This window comes from Octopus sinensis, linkage group LG4, assembly GCF_006345805.1.
Source record: "Octopus sinensis linkage group LG4, ASM634580v1, whole genome shotgun sequence".
Taxonomy (NCBI): Eukaryota; Metazoa; Mollusca; class Cephalopoda; order Octopoda; family Octopodidae; genus Octopus; species Octopus sinensis.
This window is the reverse complement of record NC_043000.1, coordinates 62,802,154-62,822,950: the sequence shown is the minus strand read 5'-3', so window position 1 is coordinate 62,822,950 and position 20,797 is coordinate 62,802,154. Positions and strand designations below refer to the sequence as shown.

Here is a 20,797-nt window from a genome sequence, read left to right as displayed (position 1 = left end):
CTCTGTTGCATAACTAGCCCATTTAAAAGCACCCTTCAATTGTCAGGTGATATGCCGTGCTTGTGAAAACCTGTTGAACCAAGTGAAATCATAGTTCTGGCCAATGCCGGTGCCACCTGACTGGCAGCGGCCAGTGACATGTAAAAAGCACCATTTGAGCATGGCTGATGCCAATGCCACCTGACTGGCACCCATACCAATGGCACATAAAAAGCACCATTCAAGTGTGACTGATGCCAGCACTGCCTCACTGGCACCTGTGTCAGTGACATATAAAATGCACCATTCAAGTGTGACCTATGCCAGTGCCGCTTGATTAGCACCTGTGCCAGTGACACATAAAAAGCACCATTTGAGCATGGGTGATGCCAGTGCCACCTGACTGACACCCATGCCAGTGGCACGTAAAATGCACTGTTTTAGTGTGGTTGATACCAGTACCACTTAACTGGCATCCATGCTCATGGCATGTAAAATGCACCATTTGAGCATGGCTGATGCCAGTGCCACCTGACTGGTACCCATACCGGTGGCATGTAAAATGCCAATGCCAGTGCTGTTGACTGGCTCCAGTGCCGGTGGCATTTAAAAGCACCCGCTACACTCTCAGAGTGGTTGACATCAGGAAGGGCATCTAGATGTAGAAACCTTGCCAGATCAGATTGTAGTCTGGTGCAGCCTTACGGTTTGCCAGTTCTCAGTCAAAGAGTCCAACCTATGTCAGCATGGAAGGCAGATGTTAAATGACAGTGATGATGATGATGATGAAGAGTTTAGTAAAATATAAAACAAGAAATTTGTATCATAGAAACAATGCCATTTCTCAGATGGGTTGGTATGAGAAGGGTTAAGCCCCAACTCAGACATATACGCACATACTTAAATACACATTCATATAAATGCACCACCCCAGCCCTCTCTCTCTTTTTTTCCACATTTTATTCTTCTAATTTATGTTATTCATATGTGTATGTAGATTCTCAATAAGCTTAAACACAAACAAAACAGCGATGGCTAGCAACAAATCAATTGAATATACATTCTCAATGAAAATGATTTTATTGGCCAAGAAACAAACTACATCAAAACATTATCCAAATTACTATTGTTTTCATCATAGACCCAGGCTACCCTGTTCAAACAGATCCATTGCATATATGTCTTGGAATCATGTTTCACACAGTTTCATCATGCAGCATTTGGTTGTTGTCATTTAGCAACAGGTTAGTTCTGATACCAAATCAACCAGTGGCCCTGTTGATTTGTTTAGTGTTTTAAATTAAGTGATGGTAAAAATTGATTTCTGACATCAGCTCAATGCACTAGATTGGGAGGAGGACGAGGAGTTAATATTTCTTAAAAATCAATATAGGATTTTAGTAGTATTTTATTTAGTCAAGCCCAGAAAGATGAAAGACAAAAGTAAGCTTAAAGAGATCTTAACTCAGAATGTAAAGAGCATTTACTAGACAACAAAGGTATCTTGTACAATGCTATAATGATTCTATCAATTTACCACTCTTTTGTTAAAGATTGAATATAAGATATATTTAGTAGCTGCATGATGTTATAAACAGGGCTGTGGAGTTGGAGTTAGAAACTATTAAGGAGTAGTTAGAGTCAGTAAAACTGTATCAACTCTGACTCACAATATCTTTATTCTTTAATATAAACCAGTTATAACATATAGGTCCACTCAAAGTGCAAGCAAAGTTTTTGTTTCAACTCCACAGCCCTAGTTATAAAACTATTATTTAGCTTTGTTAGTGAAATTTATTAAAGAGAAACTATGAAAAAGCTCACTTAAAAAGTAAAATTGGTGCTCCAAACAAAATCAGTTTCTTGCATTTAGTTACAATTTGATGTAATTGACTAAAACCCATGAGAGCAGTGCCCTAACATGTTCATAGTTCAGTGACTGCACCTGTAAAAGAATACCAATATTGCTTGACATTGATCACTTTTCCCCTTCCATTAGAAAGATGTAGTATATTTTACAATGTGGGACCATGTGATCCACTACCAGATCAATATCAAATACAAATTTTACAGTGATTGATTTTAATAAAGCTGAAATAAAAATTTGTTGAATAACTGAGTTGCAACAATGGGATTTAAACATTTGCATCACAAATATACATCTGTATTTGAAACCGTTGTGAAATAATTTTGGCACATAACTTCTACATTTGAGGTAGCCATTCATTAAATAGAAAATGCGAGAAGGAAAAAAAAGTAGTAGGCAGAGTACTAAAATTGATATACTACACTAAAAAAAAATCTTTGATGGTGCTACCCTGTCAAAAGGATAGTTTGAAATGAATAAAGTAAAAAAATAAAGTTTGTAAAATATTCCCTTAAAAAAAAAAACTAAATTGATTTTGCATGTATTCTTGAATTGTGGCTCTTGTCTATTATTATTATTATTATATTGTATGTATTTCTCTTTATTCAACAGCCAACACGATCTGACCGTGACTGGTTCATCAACCCTATTAGTGATAAAAATCCTTGGTGGATGATTTTAGCATGTTGTATACCAGCCTTGTTGGCAGTCATCCTTATTTTCATGGACCAACAGATTACAGCTGTGATTGTGAACAGGAAGGAGAATAAATTAAGGGTAAGAAATGACAGAAATTTTAGAAAAAATATTTAGTTTGGATAAATGTTTTGAGTGTTTTAATGGTAGAAATCTAGTTATGATAAAAAAAGACGATGCGTCTCAAAACGGCTTTCAAGAAATTTCAGGGTTCTCTAAAAGAAAAAATTTAAAGGGTTCTGCATGATAAAGTGTATTTTAATAAAATTTAATCATTATTTTATACAAAAATCATATTCCCATTTTCAAAATAATATGTTTTATACATTATGCATGCATGCATGCATACATACATACATACATACATACATACATACATACACACACACACACACACCACACACACACACACACACACACACACACACACACACACACATACATACATAATGCATACATGTGTATTTGTATGTATGTATGTTATAAGTAGTAGAAACAATATTAGTTCAAAACATGTGTCTGTGTATCATACTTAAGGCAGATAATCATCAAAAGCCTTATGAAATGTGCTATTTGTCTCAAGAAAGCGTCTCTTATAGATGTATAGTCTTAAAAAATTGAAATATATTATCAGTAGGTAAAAATCAACCAGCAGCTGCAAATAGTATTGCTTTAATTCTGCATTTCACATGATAAAAGTGATGAGCAACAAATGGTGTTATTTGTAAACAATTCCCTGTCAACAAACTATCCACTTTGTACTTTTGATTAATACCAAATAGAATGAAAAATTCCTTGCTTGTAATCTAAACAACTTATAGTTATAGGAACAGTATCAAACTGTAAATAACACTTCAATCGTATGTGTTCATGTAGTCCATATTTATATGGAAAAACAAAGGTAAAACGAAAATAACCTAACCAATCAGAATATCAGAATTTATTCATTAACCCTTTTGTTACCAACCCTGCTGAAACCGGCTCTGGCTCTGTAGTACAACTGTCTTGTTTTCATTAGGTTTGAACTAAAATCTTCCACCAAACCGTAATCACAATTAATGTTCTGACACTAGCTTAATGATGACTAAGTTATTTTACTAAATTCTTTGTTATATTTAAAATTAACTGAAAGATACGCAGAGCATCTCAAAATAAATACAGTAACAAAAGGGTTAAATTAGTCTATAAATATTTTAAATCTGCTGATAAATAAATGTGTGTGTGTGTGTGTGTGTGTGTGTGTATACATACATGTATGTATGTATGTATGCATATATCCTTCGAATTCTGAAGTTTTATCTGATTATAAAGAAAGTAGCACTTACTTACCTTTTCTCTCTTTTCAGAAAGGAAACGGGTATCATTTGGATTTATTTATTGTAGCAATTTGTATAGCTATTTGTTCAGTACTTGGACTGCCTTGGTATGTGGCAGCTACTGTGTCAGCTTTGGCACACATCATGAGTCTGAAACGGGAATCAGAATGTACAGCTCCAGGTGAAAGACCAGCATTCCTTGGTGTGAGGTAAAATCATTTTGCAATAATTTCCTATACTGTTTTATTTGATAAATATGGATGCTCACTTGGCCTTAATATTTGAGATTACAAATGAAGCAAGAAGAAGTATTGTGACATTTCAGTCTGACAGTTGACATTAGAGAGAACATCCAGTTATAAAACAGCTTCTTTCAGCATAAACAAACATAAGTAAACATCCCATTTCCATTCTGTGAGAGGCTTTGTCTCTGGCTTTAAATTTATCTTCTTTAAGACATAAAAATTTATTCCATTGTTTGAAGCCATTTATAATACTATTTGTTGATGCCATTTCATAATACATGTTGAACTTCTTTAGTTCATCATTTTCTTGTCTGGCAACTCCTATAGTCCAGCACGTTTTGAATCTGCCACCATTAGTTTGTGAATTTGCCACTGGGGCAGTACTGTTAAGCTCCAGACTTATTTATATTTACCCTGGAACATCAGCTGAGTGCTTGGACACAGTCCTGTTAATTTCATGTATTTAGGATGATGTTTTAAGCATATTGTTACATAGAAGCTTCTTTTAGTGGTATCTTAAGGATCACTTTCTATAGTTCAGAATTTTCTGTCATCTGTCACTGGCCAGTTCCCAAGGTTACCAGATATCTGTTGACAATCAGTAGTTTCTTTGAATTCTACTCAACATTTTTTTATAAACAAATATATAGTTTGCAGACTTAATACACTGCTGCTTTAATGACCTTTGATCTGATTGAACTTGCCTGCACTTAATAAAGCTACTCAATACTCACAGCCAACATGTCCTAAGTTTCAGAATCCATTCTGTAAAAATGTTCTTCTTTGAAATTGGATCCCTTTTGAAATATCCCTTTACAATTTCCACTAACCTGTTAAAAAGTTGAATGACTGAATTGAGGAAGATTATGGATGAGGAAGAGGTCAGTGAGTTATAAAATTAACTGCAGTGTATCCATTGTGTTTAAGTCACTAAACTCTCAAATGACTGTGTCTGTGTCCAACAAACAGAAAATAGATATTATTCAGTAGAAAATTACTTTTCGTCACTATAAACAGCAGTAGTAGTAGCACTGTAAAATATTACTATTTTGTTTGCCTTCAATGTTGAGTTCAGTGTTTTTTCCCCACAGTAAAGTTGCCTGCATTAGACTGGTATCTTATCCAGGAGAGATTTTCTCTCATTTACCTAACACTAGTTCATTTGACTGGTAATCTGCAACAATTCAAAGTGAATTTTATATCTATTTAATATCTTTTTATTGTATATGGAACTGGCTGTTACTAAAATGTTGGGCTGTTTAATGTCTTCAGTTTATGTCAGTAAATATTTTTTATGAGTTTAAATGACATTAGCTTTCATGCTGCATTTAATTCTTTAAGAGCAATAAAAATAAATGCTTGTAATTCATTAAATAGGCATAGGAGTTGCTGTGTGGTAAGTAGCTTGCTTACCAACCACATGGTTCTGGGTTCAGTCCCATTGCGTGGCACCTTGGCCAAGTGTCTGCTACTGTAGCCTCGGGCTGACCAAAGCCTTGTGAGTGGATTTGGTAGACGGAAACTGAAACAAGTCCATCGTATATATATATATATATATATGTGTGTGTTTGTGTGTCTGTGTTGTCCCCCCAACCACGCTTGACAACCGATGTTGGTATGTTTACGTACCCGTAATCTAGCGGTTCGGCAAAAGAGACCGATCGAATAAGTACTAGGCTCACAAAGAATAAGTCCTGGGGTAGATTCGCTCGACTAAAGGCGGTGCTCCAGCATGGCCACAGTCAAGTGACTGAAACAAGTAAAAGGGTAAATAATATAATTCATTAAATAAATATATCAAATGAAATTGAGTTAATATTGGTTTCAAATTTTGGCACAAGGTCAGCAAGTTCACGAGGAGGGTCTAAGTTGATTACATCGACCACAGTGCCTCAGTGGTACTTATTTTATCGACCTCAAAAGGATGAAAGGTAAAATCGACCTCGGTGAAGTTTGAACTCTGGATGCAGAGGTGGACAAAATGCTGCTAAACATTTTGCCCAGTGTGCTAACGATTCTACCAGCTCGCAGCCTTAAGTTGAGCTGATATGAAATCCTCTGTGTGGTTGCTTGATTGGTTAGAAACAACAGCCAAATTGCCCTCTAACCACACTCTACTAACTTAATAATGTAGAAGCACACATTAGATAATGTAATTTAAGATATTTCTAAATAGGCGACGTGGCAATAGTTACAATGTCTTTGGGGAAAATTTGTTTGATCAAGGCTGATTTAGAACTGCTAGAAAGACATTGGCTGAGAGTGGCCAAGTGGAAGATGGCATGGCATACCTACATAGTTGTGCCCCACACACTCTGTATCGGAATTTAATAAAAAAGTTTTTTTTAATTGTTAAAAGCACCCATATGCATACAGACACACGTCATGTATTTTTTGTCAAAATTTCATGTTTCGTTTTATAGATATGGATGTAATATGTGTCAGTGTGTATGCGTGTGCGGTCACCAATTATTTTATTTTATTTTATTCCTACACCACCTGAAAGGTATTTTCTAGAAAATTTCACTAAAAGATACTAATTTTTTTTCTGAAAGTTAACCGGAGAAAAAGTCGACTCGTGTGAATTATTCGTAGCTTACTCCTACACAACCTTCGAAAAATATTTTCACATTGGATTTCCATATTATCGTAATCTATACCATCTGAATGGCATTTGTTGAAAATTTCATTCAAATATCCATTTTACTGAAAGGAAACAAAGTTGGGGGTGGGGGCAATGCTTATAGAAGTATACTTATACTACAATAGCAAATGCTATTAATACAAAGGAGCCATAGCTCCTTTATAAGGGGAGAGCACTCTAAATTTCATACTCTTCTCGCATAAATTTCCATTCAATGATTATTATGATTTTTCCTACAAAGTTGCACTTAGTTACTATAACAGCAATTATTACACATTTTCACTTGACCGTCTCTGAATTTATGCTAACTTACAGGCATATCCAATTTAGCTTGCTTGAATGACTTCACGTGACTTTCCCAGTAACAGAATGAGTCATCAGATGTTTCATAATTTTTATAAGTTCAATACGTATCAAATACTCTTTCTTTCGTTTGTAACTAAATATATATCAAATTATGCTTTGCTTACATTATTCTTGCTATGAATCCTCTAATTAAGAGTGACTTTTAGTTCTTATCCTCCCTATCAATCTGTCTATATAATGTGTGTATACGCGCGCACACACACATACACACGCACAATGCACGCATAGGTAGAAACACATGCACACACGCGTGCACTTGCACTAATCTTCTGCACACTTTTCATGTAACAAATTCGTAAAATGCACCATCCGATTGTGGACGTTGCCAGCCTCGTCTGGCCCCCGTGCCGGTGGCACGTAAAAAGCACCATCCGATCGTGGCCGTTTGCCAGCCTCGTCTGGCACCTGTGCAGGTGGCATGTAAAAAGGACCCACTACACTCACGGAGTGGTTGGCGTTAGGAAGGCATCCAGCCGTAGAAACACTGCCAGATCAGACTGGGCCTGGCACAGCCTTCTGGCTTCCCAGACCCCAGTTGAACCGTCCAACCCATGCTAGCATGGAAGGCGGACGTTAAACGATGATGATGATGATGATGATGAAGATAATTGGTCAACCAAGGCTATAGTGGAAGACAATTGTTCAAAATGCTGCAGGTTGGGATCAAACCCAGATCCATGTTATCGTGAAGCAAACATCTAAACCATACCCCATGGGTATTAAGTCGGGAGTCAGTTTCTTTTATATCTAGCTTCAAATCTCGCTGTGAATGTGGGACAGTCAGACAGTAAACTGGTACTCGATGCTTTATGGACACAGTGAGGATAAATGATTAAGAAGCTCGCTTTGCAACCAAGTTGTTTCTGGTTCAGTCTCACTGTATGACACCTTAGACAAGTGTCTTCTACTATAGCTGCAGGCTGACTAAAGCCTGTGAGTGGATTTGGTAGATGAAAACTGTGTGGAAGCCCATTGCGTGTGTGTGTGTATGTATGTATTGGGTTGGCAACTAAGTTCCTGCCGTTTTTTTTAATTTTGGAATCTTTTCTTTTTTTTTTTGAGAATTCTATTTTTGAATCATTTTGGAATCTTTTCTTTTTTTTTTTGAGAATTCTATTTTTGAATCATTTTGGAATTTTTTTTTTTTTTCTAGTTAAGTTTAGTTAATTTTTGTTTATTTTCAGATCATTAAAATGGAATGTCAAGTTAAGAAAAAGGAGCATTTTCGACACTTCATTCTTTTTGCTTTTAATCAATGTTCTAAGGGCACAAAAGCTGCTTGCGACATTTGTGCTGTATATGGAGAGGGTGCCATGGCTGAAAGAACCACTCTTGATTGGTATGCCAAGTTAAAAAATGGAAATTTTGACCTCTAAGGCGCACCTCATTCTGGCTGTCTATTTGAGTTCAATGAAGAGTGATTAAACCAACTTTTGCAAGAAAATTCTCGTTAAAACACAAGGGAACTGGCAGAGAAAATGGAATGCTCCCACACTGCTATAGAGAAGCAGCTTCACTCAATGGGAAAGGTTCAGAAGTATGGAGAATGGGTTCTGCATGCTTTAAGTGACAACAAAAATCAACAACCCACAATCTCTGCTGGTTTGCTTGCTCGTCACCGCTCAACTCATGGACACAAGCAATGATTTCTTTACCGAATCATTAGTGGTGACGGAAAATGGTGCCTGTGTGAAGCAGTGTAAGGAATGGCTTAGCCCTGGTAAACAAGCAGCACTGCGTGTGAAATGTTCATCTGCATAAAACGATATTATGCATATGGTGGGACTGGGAAGGGATTATCCACTACAAATTGCTTGAATGGAATCAAACAGTCAACGTGGAACTCTCTTTCAATAGATGGAATGATTCAACACAGCTATTCAAGAGAAAAGACCTAATTGGCAGCATGGAGTTCTTCTGCTGCACAACAACGCCTGCCCTCATATCACCAATATGACCAAGGAAGCCATTCAAACACATGGCTGGGAAGTGCTGCCACACCCACCATACTCTCCTGATTTGGCACCAATGGATTTCCACCTCTTTCAAATGCTATGCGCAGAGTTTCGTTCAATACTGATGCAGAATTGAGAGCTTAGTTGGATCAATTTTTCAAGTCAAAATCGGATGATTTCTACCAACTAGGTATTGTTGGGAAGAAGTTGTAAACAAGAAGGGTGATTACATTAATGATTAATTAGTTGTTATTTTTTATTAAACCTTTTAAAAAATTTAAATTTAAAAAAATGGCGGGAACTTAGTTGCCAACCCAATACATGCCCGTGTGTGTGTGTGTGCACACATGCACTTGTGTGTTTTTGTGTTCGCTTACCACCACCACTGCTCAACAACTGGTGTTGGTTTGCTTATGTCCTCATAACTTAGCACTTCAGCAAAAGAAACCAATATAAGTTCTAGATTTTGAAAAAATTGAGTACTGTGGGGTTGATCTGTCCAACTAAAAAACCCTTCCTGCTCAAACCAATGATCAAAGACAACCTACATCTAACCATGCCATCTTATTTTTGAACAGTTTATTTTCAGTTTTTTTTTAAGACAGAAGAGTGTGATTGGAAATAAATTTTGTTTGTTAGCTCATGAGAGTATGTGTTTAATGTATTGGTTAAGTGTAGGTTAATATACTTTATGTAGAGCACCAAAAGTAATTTTTAGTTAATTGAAATTATACTCATAATGAAAAGAAAAATCACTGGAATTAATATTTTTTAAGAAAGGTAAGACAGAACTTTGAAAGTTAAATTCATTAAAGATTAAATGGTCTTTGATATGTATGATGACAACTCTGGGCATGATTTGGTCTTACCAAACCTTCTCATTGAAGTTAAATCCAACATATATTTTATAAATGATCATAGAATGACTTTGATAGAGTGTAGACTTTTGGTGGGAGGCAGGGTGGTTATTGACTGATTAGGCAATTCAAAAGACTTCAAACTTTTACTTTGAAACCAGTCTATGCAACACACAAATGTTAACTTCTTTCACTCAGCTACGTCACAAACACTGATGAAACTTTGCTCATAGTTCCTTTTTTTTTCTTTGTTTTCTTTCTTTACAGAGAACAACGTGTGACTGCGTTGATGGTTGGTCTTCTGAGTGGTCTCTCTGTCCTGTTTACTTCTGTACTCAGTGTGAGTATTTTCCACTTAATCTAATTTCATTAGGATCATAAATATGATGATCAGTTTGTGAATTTTAATTATTGTAATTGCTAATATTCTGAGTGTGCACTGAAAATTTATATGATTTAAAAAATTTTTGCAGGTAATTCCAATGGCAGTTCTTTATGGAGTCTTCCTGTATATGGGAGTGGCAGCTTTGAAAGGAATGCAGGTAAGGTACATCAGTATTTATGGGTGTTGTTATTTACACTGGAGTCGACCTTGATTAAGCATGTTCAAAGAACATGGCTAGATGTTTCATTGCCAACAATCTATAAAATAATTTCACTACTTAAAAGATCAAAAAGATAAAAGAAGCAAATCTCTTTTTAAACTCTGTTGCATTCATATTTCTAATTTAATACATTATATTTGTAATAGCATGAAATATCAGTATGTTGTATATACACAAATACATTCACACAAATTTATTATACATGCATGTTCATATACACATGTTGTAGTGAAAGACAGAAATAATGGAAAGAGAGAGAGAACAGTGGGGTAGAGGGAGAAAGTGGGAAGAATTTTAACTTATTGTGTATAGCTTTAACCAGTGCATTTTTCTTGAACTACGATTTTGTAATTTTAATTTGAATACAACAAATATTCTAGATTTTAGCCTACAGAAGCCTGGATTCAGCAATAATAATTATATGAAACCATTTCATTTTTAAGACAGTATGTGATATAAAAAATATTGCTGTCATTTCTAACAGGTCATTTGGATATGTAAAAGCATAGATAGAGAAGCTTTTCAGTATCAGGAATTAATTCCAAGTGCTTCAGAACCTACTGAGATGCATCTGTCCTGTGAGAAAAGATGATGCTTTAATGTCTACAAATTTTACAAATTGGTGTATAACTTATAATATTAAATTATTGTTTTAGTGTTAGGACTTAAACCATCTTTTTTTTTTTTTTTGCTGTATTTATTTTTAGATATTTGGTTAGTGAGTAGTTTCAAATTTGATTGCAAACAAAATTTTGTCTACAGATGAGGAGTTCTCGACCCTAATGAAGAAGTTGATAAATTATTCTTGTTTCTGATGTGTGTGTATGTGTGTGCTTCAGGAATACATAAGAATTTATATCCAATTGCTTTCTGAAAGTTTAACTACAGTTAATTAAATGTAATACAATTTCAATATAAGCAAACAGGCAGCCACATGCTATTCCTAATACTACATCCAATAAAATCCAATATTGCTCAAGACAAAGAGAGGGAACATCTAAACTTCTACAAAGTGCTATGACCTGCTAGAATTAGCAACCGAATTTTCCTTAAATTACACTTCACATACACAGCTAAATATTATTGAGAAAAACTGGGATATTATAGCTGCAAAATACCTGTGTAAGAGATGAAGTTACCTCTGTGAATAAATACCTCTTTGCTGAGGTCAGCTTTGCCTTGCATCCTTCCAAGGTGATAAGAATAAAGTACCAGTCAAGTACTAGTTACTTGACTGGTACATAATTTGATCAACTAACTCCTCTAAATTTCAAGCCTTGTCTCTATGATAGGATTATCATTATTTTAAGTACCGGTTGTTATTGGTGATTAGTCTAACTCAAGCATTCTAGTTGTGACCATCATGTCTTTTCATAGAATATCTAACATTTTACAGGGCAATGTGTGCTTTCCTTTTTTTAAGGCAGTAGGATGTAATTTGAGGGATATTTGGCTGCTATTTCTCTGAGTCTGAATGATGACATAAAAGCTCCCTTGCTAGCTCAGAAGTTCCAGTAAATACATAGGTTGTAGGTTGAGTACGTCTTGTGCTCACATAGAAAATATTGTCATACAAAAAAATATAGATTTTGAACTTGATTTTTGTCTTTCATCAGTCAAGTTTTTACCAGTAATAGTCACAGGCATGGTTTTGTGGTTTAGAAGCTTGCTGTATATCCACACAGTTTTGGATGCAGTTTTACTGTGTAGAACACAGAGCAAGTGCCTTCTAGTACAGCCCCAGGCCAAACAATGTCTTGTGGATTTGGTAGACAGAAACTGAGTGGAAGCTCATCATGGTCTCTGTGTGTGTGTGTGTGTGTCTTTCTTTTTATGTTTGTTCTCCCATATCATTTGACAGCTTTTCTTCATTTGTTTATTCACCCATAACTTAGCAGTTCAGCATAAGAGAACAATAAATTAAAGTAGCAGACTTAAAATATGAACTACAATCCATTGATGTCTTTCATAGCCCACTTTGTTTTCTTTCCACATGTCATCTAGGAGGAGAATTTTCTCCAGAGACTATTGTTGTAGCTATAGGTCTTCTCATGTCCAAACATACTTGAACATGTTAAATATGACTTTACATGAATACTAAAAAAAAAAAAGATTAATTACTGTTTCTAATTAGATTTATTTTATTTTTATTTTTCAGTATGTGGATAGGTTTTTGTTGCTCTTCATGCCAACCAAGTACCAACCCGATCATATATACCTACGCCATGTGCCTACCAAAACAGTTCATTTGTTTACTCTTTGTCAAACTCTGTGTTTAATTATATTGTGGGTGATCAAGACAATCAAATCAGTTTCCATTGTTTTTCCTATCATGGTAAATTTGTTTTTAAATAATTCAATTGAAATTTGCTTTAAAATTTTTTTTCTAAACATATATTTTACATTAACTTTTCCATACTAGCATAAAATGGAGATTAATTGGTTCTTATAGCAAAGCAACCAAACAGTAACAGAACAGGAACTTGTATTATAACATTCAGACAAATTGGAGCAAGCAGAGTAATGCGCCTTACTTGTGGACACAACTGGGGGAAAATCAGGGTAATGTACCAAGGACACTATTTAAGCAAATAAGGGACTCAAATAGAGCAAACAGAATAATGTGTCTACCTTGGGAATGCAGCCAGAACAAATGGAATAATGTAACTTGATTTAAGATACAACAAGAGCAAGCAATCATATGTCTTCCTTGTTTCGTACAGCTGTCCTCATCCATACGCAACACATGACCATACCAGCACAGTTGTCTCTCTTGCACACCACATCTGATGCTTCTTATGTGCAACTTTTCTCTCAGGGCACTTACACTTTGTCATGTATGCACACTGACATTACACATCCAGCGAAGCATACAAGCTTCAGCCAAAGGTCATCTGACAGTAAATCAAAACCATTTAATTCCAAGATATATTTATGTTTAACAACTGAATGAATTTAATGAAAGTATCTAAATATGAGACATTATGAAAATTGTTCAAACTGAAGACACATTTTTCCATTTGAGTCAATACAGAACTACAGAGAGTATTTGTGCAGTTTTGATTTACTGTCGGGTGACTTTTGGCCAGCCCTGTGTGTATATATATATATATATATATATATATATATGTGTATGTATGTGTGTATATATATAATATATATATATATATATATATACACACACACAAACATACAGACAGATGACTTAAAACTTTTTTGTTAACTATTTTGTTTTTCTTGTTTGTATTTAAAAGGTGTTAGCAACATGTTTTGTTCGCAAAGCTCTGGATTATGTATTTACCCAGAGAGAACTAAAATGGTTGGATGACATTATGCCAGATGCATCAACCCGAGAAAAAGAAGACCTGGAAATTATGAATAATGAAGAAACTGAAGAAGTAAGTTTCTATTTTAATTAGGAAATGATATTTGTTTTTTATCCTTCAGCTACAAAATAAAATTGCAAGGTCATTTCAGCAATGATGATGATGATTATCATCATCATCATCATTTAACGTCCACTTTCCATGCTGGCATGGGTTGAACAGTTTGACTGAGGACTGGCAATCCAGGAGGCTGCACCAGGCTCCAATCTGATCTGGCAAGGTTTCCACAGCTGGATGCCTTTTCTAATGCCAACCACTTCGAGAGTATAGTGGTTGCTTTTTACATGCCACCAGCACAGGGGCCAGTCAGGAGGCACTGGCATCAACCATGCTTGAATGGTGCTTTTTATATTCAACTGGCATGGGAGCCAGTCAGGTGGCACTGGCATCAACCACACTCAAATGGTAGTTTTTATGTGCCATAAGTACAGCATATTGCCTGACGGTCAAATATTTATCAAAAAATAGAATTGGTATTTACAGCAAGTTCTGTTGCCTCAATGAACTTGACATATCTCAATGAAAAATTGCTTGAAATATGACTTTCCTCAGCAAAAGATAGATTGATATATAAAACTGCTTTCCTTAGTTAAGAGTAATGAAATTTAATGTGTAAAAGGGCCAACAATATTTTGTTTTTTTCATATTCAGTTTTTGACATCAGAGTCATTAATATAAATTGGCTTATCCTTTAAAGTTATGTGTCTTCTTTAACCCTTTAGCATTCAGATTATTCTGTCAAATGTAATGCTTATTTACTCAAATTCTTTTAAAGACATCATGCATTATCTCATTGCTTTGAAATTTCAATGATGTGATTATTTATTTCGCAACCATCGGGGCCTGAAGCACTCCTCAAGAAGGCACGTTTGTGAGATGGTTGTGATATATAAACAGTTTTAAATCGGAACCAGAAAGAGAAGTATGAACTTGCAATGCGCATGTGCTCACTGAATTCATAAAACAAGAGAAGAATAAAAATGCAATGTGCATGTCAAAGTAAAACGGAAGCAGAGAATAAAACAAGTTATATAACTCCTGAACTGCTTCAAAATGTGTTTTGCAACTCTTAGGATAGATTTGAAATTTGCAGGGATACAAATGGAGCACATGTTGAAAATTTTCAATAAAGTTTTGATGTAAGATTTATAAATCTATTGGTTTTGGTATCATAATTAATAAACATAAAATTCTTTCAGTTGTTTTAAAATTTGTCCGATTTCATTGAAATAGATTGTTAATTCTGGGACACTCTGTATATACATATATATAAGTGCAGGATTCATGCAGTGAGAATAAACTTTACAACCTGTTTGCAAAGTGAACTTCTGAACTACAATAATACTGTGAAATCATTAATCAAAATTCTATTTACAGGGTGTACAGTTGCTTAGCCGTGATGAAAATGAAAAATTGATGGAAGTTCGAATTCAACATGAAAAGCCTTCTGAAAAGTTTGCCAGCCATTTGTCTAGCAATGATTTAGACAGGGTGAACATCTCTGAGGAAGTAAATAAAACAGCTATTTGGCTGCAAGTACGAAATGAGAAGGAAAATGCACCCTTAAATTCAAAGTCTTCAGGGCAAGTATTAATGTTACATGGTAAACCAGTTAATATATATAGTGTGTAAAGTGGCAAGCTGGCAGAATCATTAGCATGCTGGGTAAGATGCTTAGTGGCATTTTGTCCATCTCTGTGTTCTGAGTTCAAATTCTGCTGAGCTGACTTTGCCTTCTATCCTGTTAGGGTCTATAAAATAGGTACCAGTGGAGCATTAAGGTCGATTTAATCAACTTTTCCCTTCCCCCAAAACTGCTGGCTTTGTGCCAAAATTTGAAACCAATATAGTGTGTGTGTGTGTGTGAGTGTATATATGTATGTATGTATGTATGTATGTGTGTGTGTGTGTATACACAATAAGGTATTATGTGAAGTTATATGCTCAAATTCTAACTACAAGTCTGAGGAAGAAATTTAGTGTTCCCAGTATTTTTAAGGTTCTCTTCAACTGTTGGATAGTGAGCAAGGTGAAGTTATCACTTCATCAAGGGTATGATGTTTAGTCTAATTTTCAACATTGAAATGATATAATTTTGTTTACTTCCTCTACATAGTAAGCTGGAAGTACATATGTAGCTCAAAAAATAATAACAATAATCATCATATCATGTTATGTAAAATGAGATGCTAACCTGAAAAAGAAATAGAAACAAATATAATTCCATGACAAGCGCAAGGTGCTTGTCATGAGAGTCACCAAGAATTCTTCATGAGTTGATAGGGCAAAAAAGGTAAGGTACCTTTTAGTACTATTTGGTAGCTTTTGGTACCAAACAGTACTAAAACTGTGTTTTCTGCTGATACTCACTTTGAACTGTGGCAATCAGCAAAAACATATACCAGTAATGTACTGATTCTAATTACTACAGATTTCCTCTACAAAAATTAACTTCTAGCATGTCATGTCATCATCATCATCATCATCATCATCATTTAATGTCTGTATTCCATGCTGGCATGAATTGGATAGTTTTCAGAGGATTCTATGGGTCCAAAGGACTACATTGGGTTCCAGTATCTGCTTTGGTATGGTTTCTATGACTGGATGGTCTTCCTAATGCCAACCTCTTTACTGTGTGTACTGGGTCATTCTTTTGTGGTATTGGCCCTATTGAGGTCGCTATGCAGCTCATGAGATTCCAAAAAGTCTGGTGATAATGGTATGGTGGCGGGTAGTATTTATGCAAGGAGATGTGGGTATTGAATGTGGGAAGAGGGGAGGAGAAAAGAAAAAAGCAAGTTCTTGTGGAGGAGCTACAGGGTTATTCACCGTTAAGTAAGGGAGTGAGATTGATCAGTAGAAGCTGCAAGTGCAGGTATCTTCCCAAGAGGCAAGTAGAAGTTGTTAGTACAGAAGTGTAGGCTGTGGGGAACTAGGTGACAGCTTTAAAGATTGGGTAGGATTGAAAGGTGCATGTTAAGCATGATGAATGACCATTGATGCATAAGTTATGGAAGGTACAGTGGTGTAGGACAGAGTTGAGGAGAGTAGAAAGACAGAGAAAAATTAATAATTTCACTGCATTAAATAAAAATATATGAATACTTTTTTACATGAGGAATAATTTCATTTCATTATTTTGCAGGAGTTCTAGGCGAAAAAGAAAATCAAAAGACAAAGACAAGCATTCTAAAGATGCAAAAGACGGGGAAGTAAAACCTCATGAACCAAAAGCAGTTGATTTTTATATTCAAGAAGCTGATGACCCAGAAAGTGAAAGTAAAATGTAATATGAGATCATCATCACTGTTATCATAGTCATCATCACCATCATCATGATGATAGGCTTCATCATCATTATTATCACTATCATTATCATTATTGTTATTAATTAACATTATGATCATCACTAACAACAATAACAACAGCTAAAATCAAAATGATAAAGAAATAAGCTGTTTGAATGTCAACATCTGTGAGTGTGATCTCAAATTACAAGAGTTTCAAATTAAAAATGGTCAGGTAAATTTCAGAAGACCGTCTTCCTTTTGAGAGGATAGTAACAATATGGTTACAAATAACTACTTGTGATATATATATATATATATATATATATATATATATTACACGCACATATCTATGTGTATATAAATAAATATATGTATGTGCATATATATATATATATAGTACATATATGCATGTGTGTGTACATGTATATATTTATATACATATGTATATAGATATAGATACATGTGTGTGCATTAAACATGTATATGTATGTATGCATATACATATATATATATATATATATATATGTATGCATATATGTATGGATATATACATGTATATATATACATGTATGTATATACATGTATGTATATATATACATGTATGTATATATATACATGTATGTATATACATGTATGTATATATATACATGTATGTATGTATATACATGTATGTATGTATATACATGTATGTATATACATGTATGTATATATATACATGTATGTATATACATGTATGTATATATATAGATGTATGTATATACATGTATGTATATATATACATGTATATACATGTATGTATATATATATATATATACATGCATACATATACACATACATGTATATACATGTATGTATATATATATATATATATATATATATATATATATATATATATATATATATATATACATGTATATATATATATATATAATATATATATATATATATATATATTATATATATATATATATATATAGTAGGTTCTCACATGTAATGAATTGAAAACCTTTGATTGCCCTACTGTAGGAAAACATAGTAGGTTATATTCTGAATTACTTTATTTTATCCCACCCACTGCTGAAAAATAAGGAAACTTCAAAACAAAAAAAAAAGAAAGAAAGAAAGAATTAACAATATCAATTAAGCAAAAAAAAAAAAATCCACTTTATAATCAATATTCATTTCTCATCAGATGTTATGTAGAATATATATTTTTAAATACCTCTTTGTTGCTGTTGTTGTTATTTACGAGGATAGATTGGCAGAATCATTAGAGTGTAGGACAAAATGCTTTGTGTTATTTGTTCCAACTCTTTACATTCTCAGTTCAAATCCTGCCACAGTCAACCTAACCTTCCATCCTTTTGAGGTCAATAAGCTAAATCAATAAATCAACCCTAGTCACATACTAGGGGTTGATGGTATTGACTTACCTACTCTCCTCAAAACCTCAAATCTGTTGGCATTGTGCCTAAATGAGAACCCATTTTTATTATTGTCATTATTATTTCAAATTAGCAAATTTGACAACCCAGTTTTGATTTCCCGGTTATACCTCTCTAATTGACTAACATCACTAAGGCCTTCGGTAAAGGCAGGAACAAGCATCACACACTCTCATCTATAACCTTTTCTATTATAAATATGTGGCCTTGTACCTAAGTAAGAAATCCCAAGTCTGAAAATAAAATGGGATAGTTTTGGCTGGTATTTCTTTATTCATAGTTGTCCCCAATCAGGCAGCAACTATGTCCTAAGTTAGAAATTATTTTGTTAAGTTCTGAGATAAATTGGGAACATGAGGAATCTTCAATGCAAATTCTGTTCTTAGTTGGAACCAGTCCCCTTCATTTTACTTATTTTTCCAGTACCTTTAATTTTGGGCAAGGCATGTGGTGATTTCCAATAACCTTGAAGCCCCACTAAAAAATATATTAAGTGTCATAGCTTTGTAAAAAGAAAAAGAAAAAAACATTATTACAGTAGTCAACATTTGTACTTAAATTGTGGAGGCTACAATCCAGTTTCAACATATTGTATTGTTCCAGAAAGAAATGTATAAAAGCCAGTATTTTTCATCTCCTCTTTTAAGGTTTGATAACTGATTAAAAACTAAAATCTATTATATTACTAATACCATTATCATTATTATTTTTGAAGTTTTACTAATATTGTAAATATTGTGGAGGAAGATAGATTGGTAGAATTAGTACAGCAGTAGGTAAAATGCCCCGAGGCATTTCATTTATATCTCTTTATGTTTTGAGTTCAATTCCTGTTCAGTATTATCACCCTCTAGAGTAATGGTTTGGCAGAATCAGTAAAGTGAAGGACAAAATACCTTGAAGTATTTCGTCATGTTCCCCTATGTTTTGAATTAAAATTCCCTTTGAGGGTAACATTTTCTTTTATTTTACTTATATTTGTAAAATAAATCACCAGTCAAGATTATAACACTAAGATGTTATGATTGACTATTTCTTTCATTTAAATTTTGTATTTGTATTATTGAGCCTCTAATTAGATTCCTGTGTTGAACCTCCAACAGGGTGCAGGACTGGTTTAGCAGGTTATGTTCCATTCCTTTATGTTCTGAGTTCAAAACCTGCCATGATCAACTTTGCCTTTCATCTTTCAAGGGTCAATAAAGTAAGTGAGAGTTAAGTATTGGTCATGATCTAATCAACAATACTGTTCTCTCTCTCTAAATCTGAGTCCTTGTGCCTATGTCAGAAATCATCATCATTATAATCAATATTAGCATTATAATGAGTTAAAAGGCAAACAGAGGTTGGCAAAATTTGTAGAATGGTCAACCATAGTATATACCATGTAGCCATGTAGTATTTAGCTATATCTCTTTATGTTCTGACTTCAAATCCTGCTTTGGTCATCTTCGCTTTTCATTCTTTTAGGGTCTATAAAATAAAGCACCAATCATGTACCAAGATAAATTTAATTGACTAACCCTACCCACCAGATTTCCGACTTTGTGCTTGTGTTAGAAACTCTTGTTAGTAAGTAGTTGTTATTAATTATAATATAGGTAAAGGCAGTGAGCTGGCGGAATTATTAGCATGCCAAGTAAAATGCTTAGCAGCATTTCTTCATTCTTTACATTCTGAGTTCAAATTCTGCTGAGGTCAACTTAGCCTTTTATTTTTTCGGGGTCAATAAACTAAGTACTAGTTTAGTGCTAGGGTCAATGTAATTGGCTTACTCGTCCTCCAAAATTGCTGGCATTGAGCTAAAATTTGAAACCATTAATTGTAATATAGGCAGATTGGTTGACAAACCTCAATACTGTGTGGTATTTATACAGATCTCTTTACACTCTGAGTTTAAAGTCTGCTGTAGTCAACTTTGCCTTTCATCCTTCTGGGAGTCAATAAAATAAAGTAGCAGTTAAATACTGGGGTCGATGTAATCAACTAACTTCATCCCTCCAAATTCCTGTGCCTATGTTAAAAGTTATCATCATCATTAAAGCAGTGAAATTAGAGTCAACAAAATGCAGGACAAAATACTATATGGTTTTTATTAACATCTCTTCTGAGGATAATTTTTGCCTTTTATCATTCTAGGGGC

At 34.3% G+C, this 20,797-nt stretch overlaps 1 protein-coding gene across 2 annotated transcripts in view; it reads left to right on the top strand.

The window, feature by feature from the left end:
* Positions 1-17,579, top strand: part of LOC115210631 (electroneutral sodium bicarbonate exchanger 1) — a 154,218-nt gene extending 136,639 nt beyond the window's left edge. Inside the window, exons 14-21 of one of the 2 annotated variants that reach the window (XM_036502036.1) lie at positions 2,459-2,623; positions 3,889-4,067; positions 10,193-10,265; positions 10,399-10,467; positions 12,689-12,865; positions 13,785-13,928; positions 15,294-15,499; positions 17,065-17,579. In XM_036502036.1, the coding sequence (XP_036357929.1) occupies positions 2,459-2,623; positions 3,889-4,067; positions 10,193-10,265; positions 10,399-10,467; positions 12,689-12,865; positions 13,785-13,928; positions 15,294-15,499; positions 17,065-17,209 (1,158 nt within the window). In that variant the 3' untranslated portion in view covers positions 17,210-17,579. The remainder of the gene's footprint in view (positions 1-2,458; positions 2,624-3,888; positions 4,068-10,192; positions 10,266-10,398; positions 10,468-12,688; positions 12,866-13,784; positions 13,929-15,293; positions 15,500-17,064) is intronic. The other variant, XM_029779276.2, reaches the window with a different exon arrangement.
* The last annotated feature ends 3,218 nt before the right edge of the window (positions 17,580-20,797 follow it).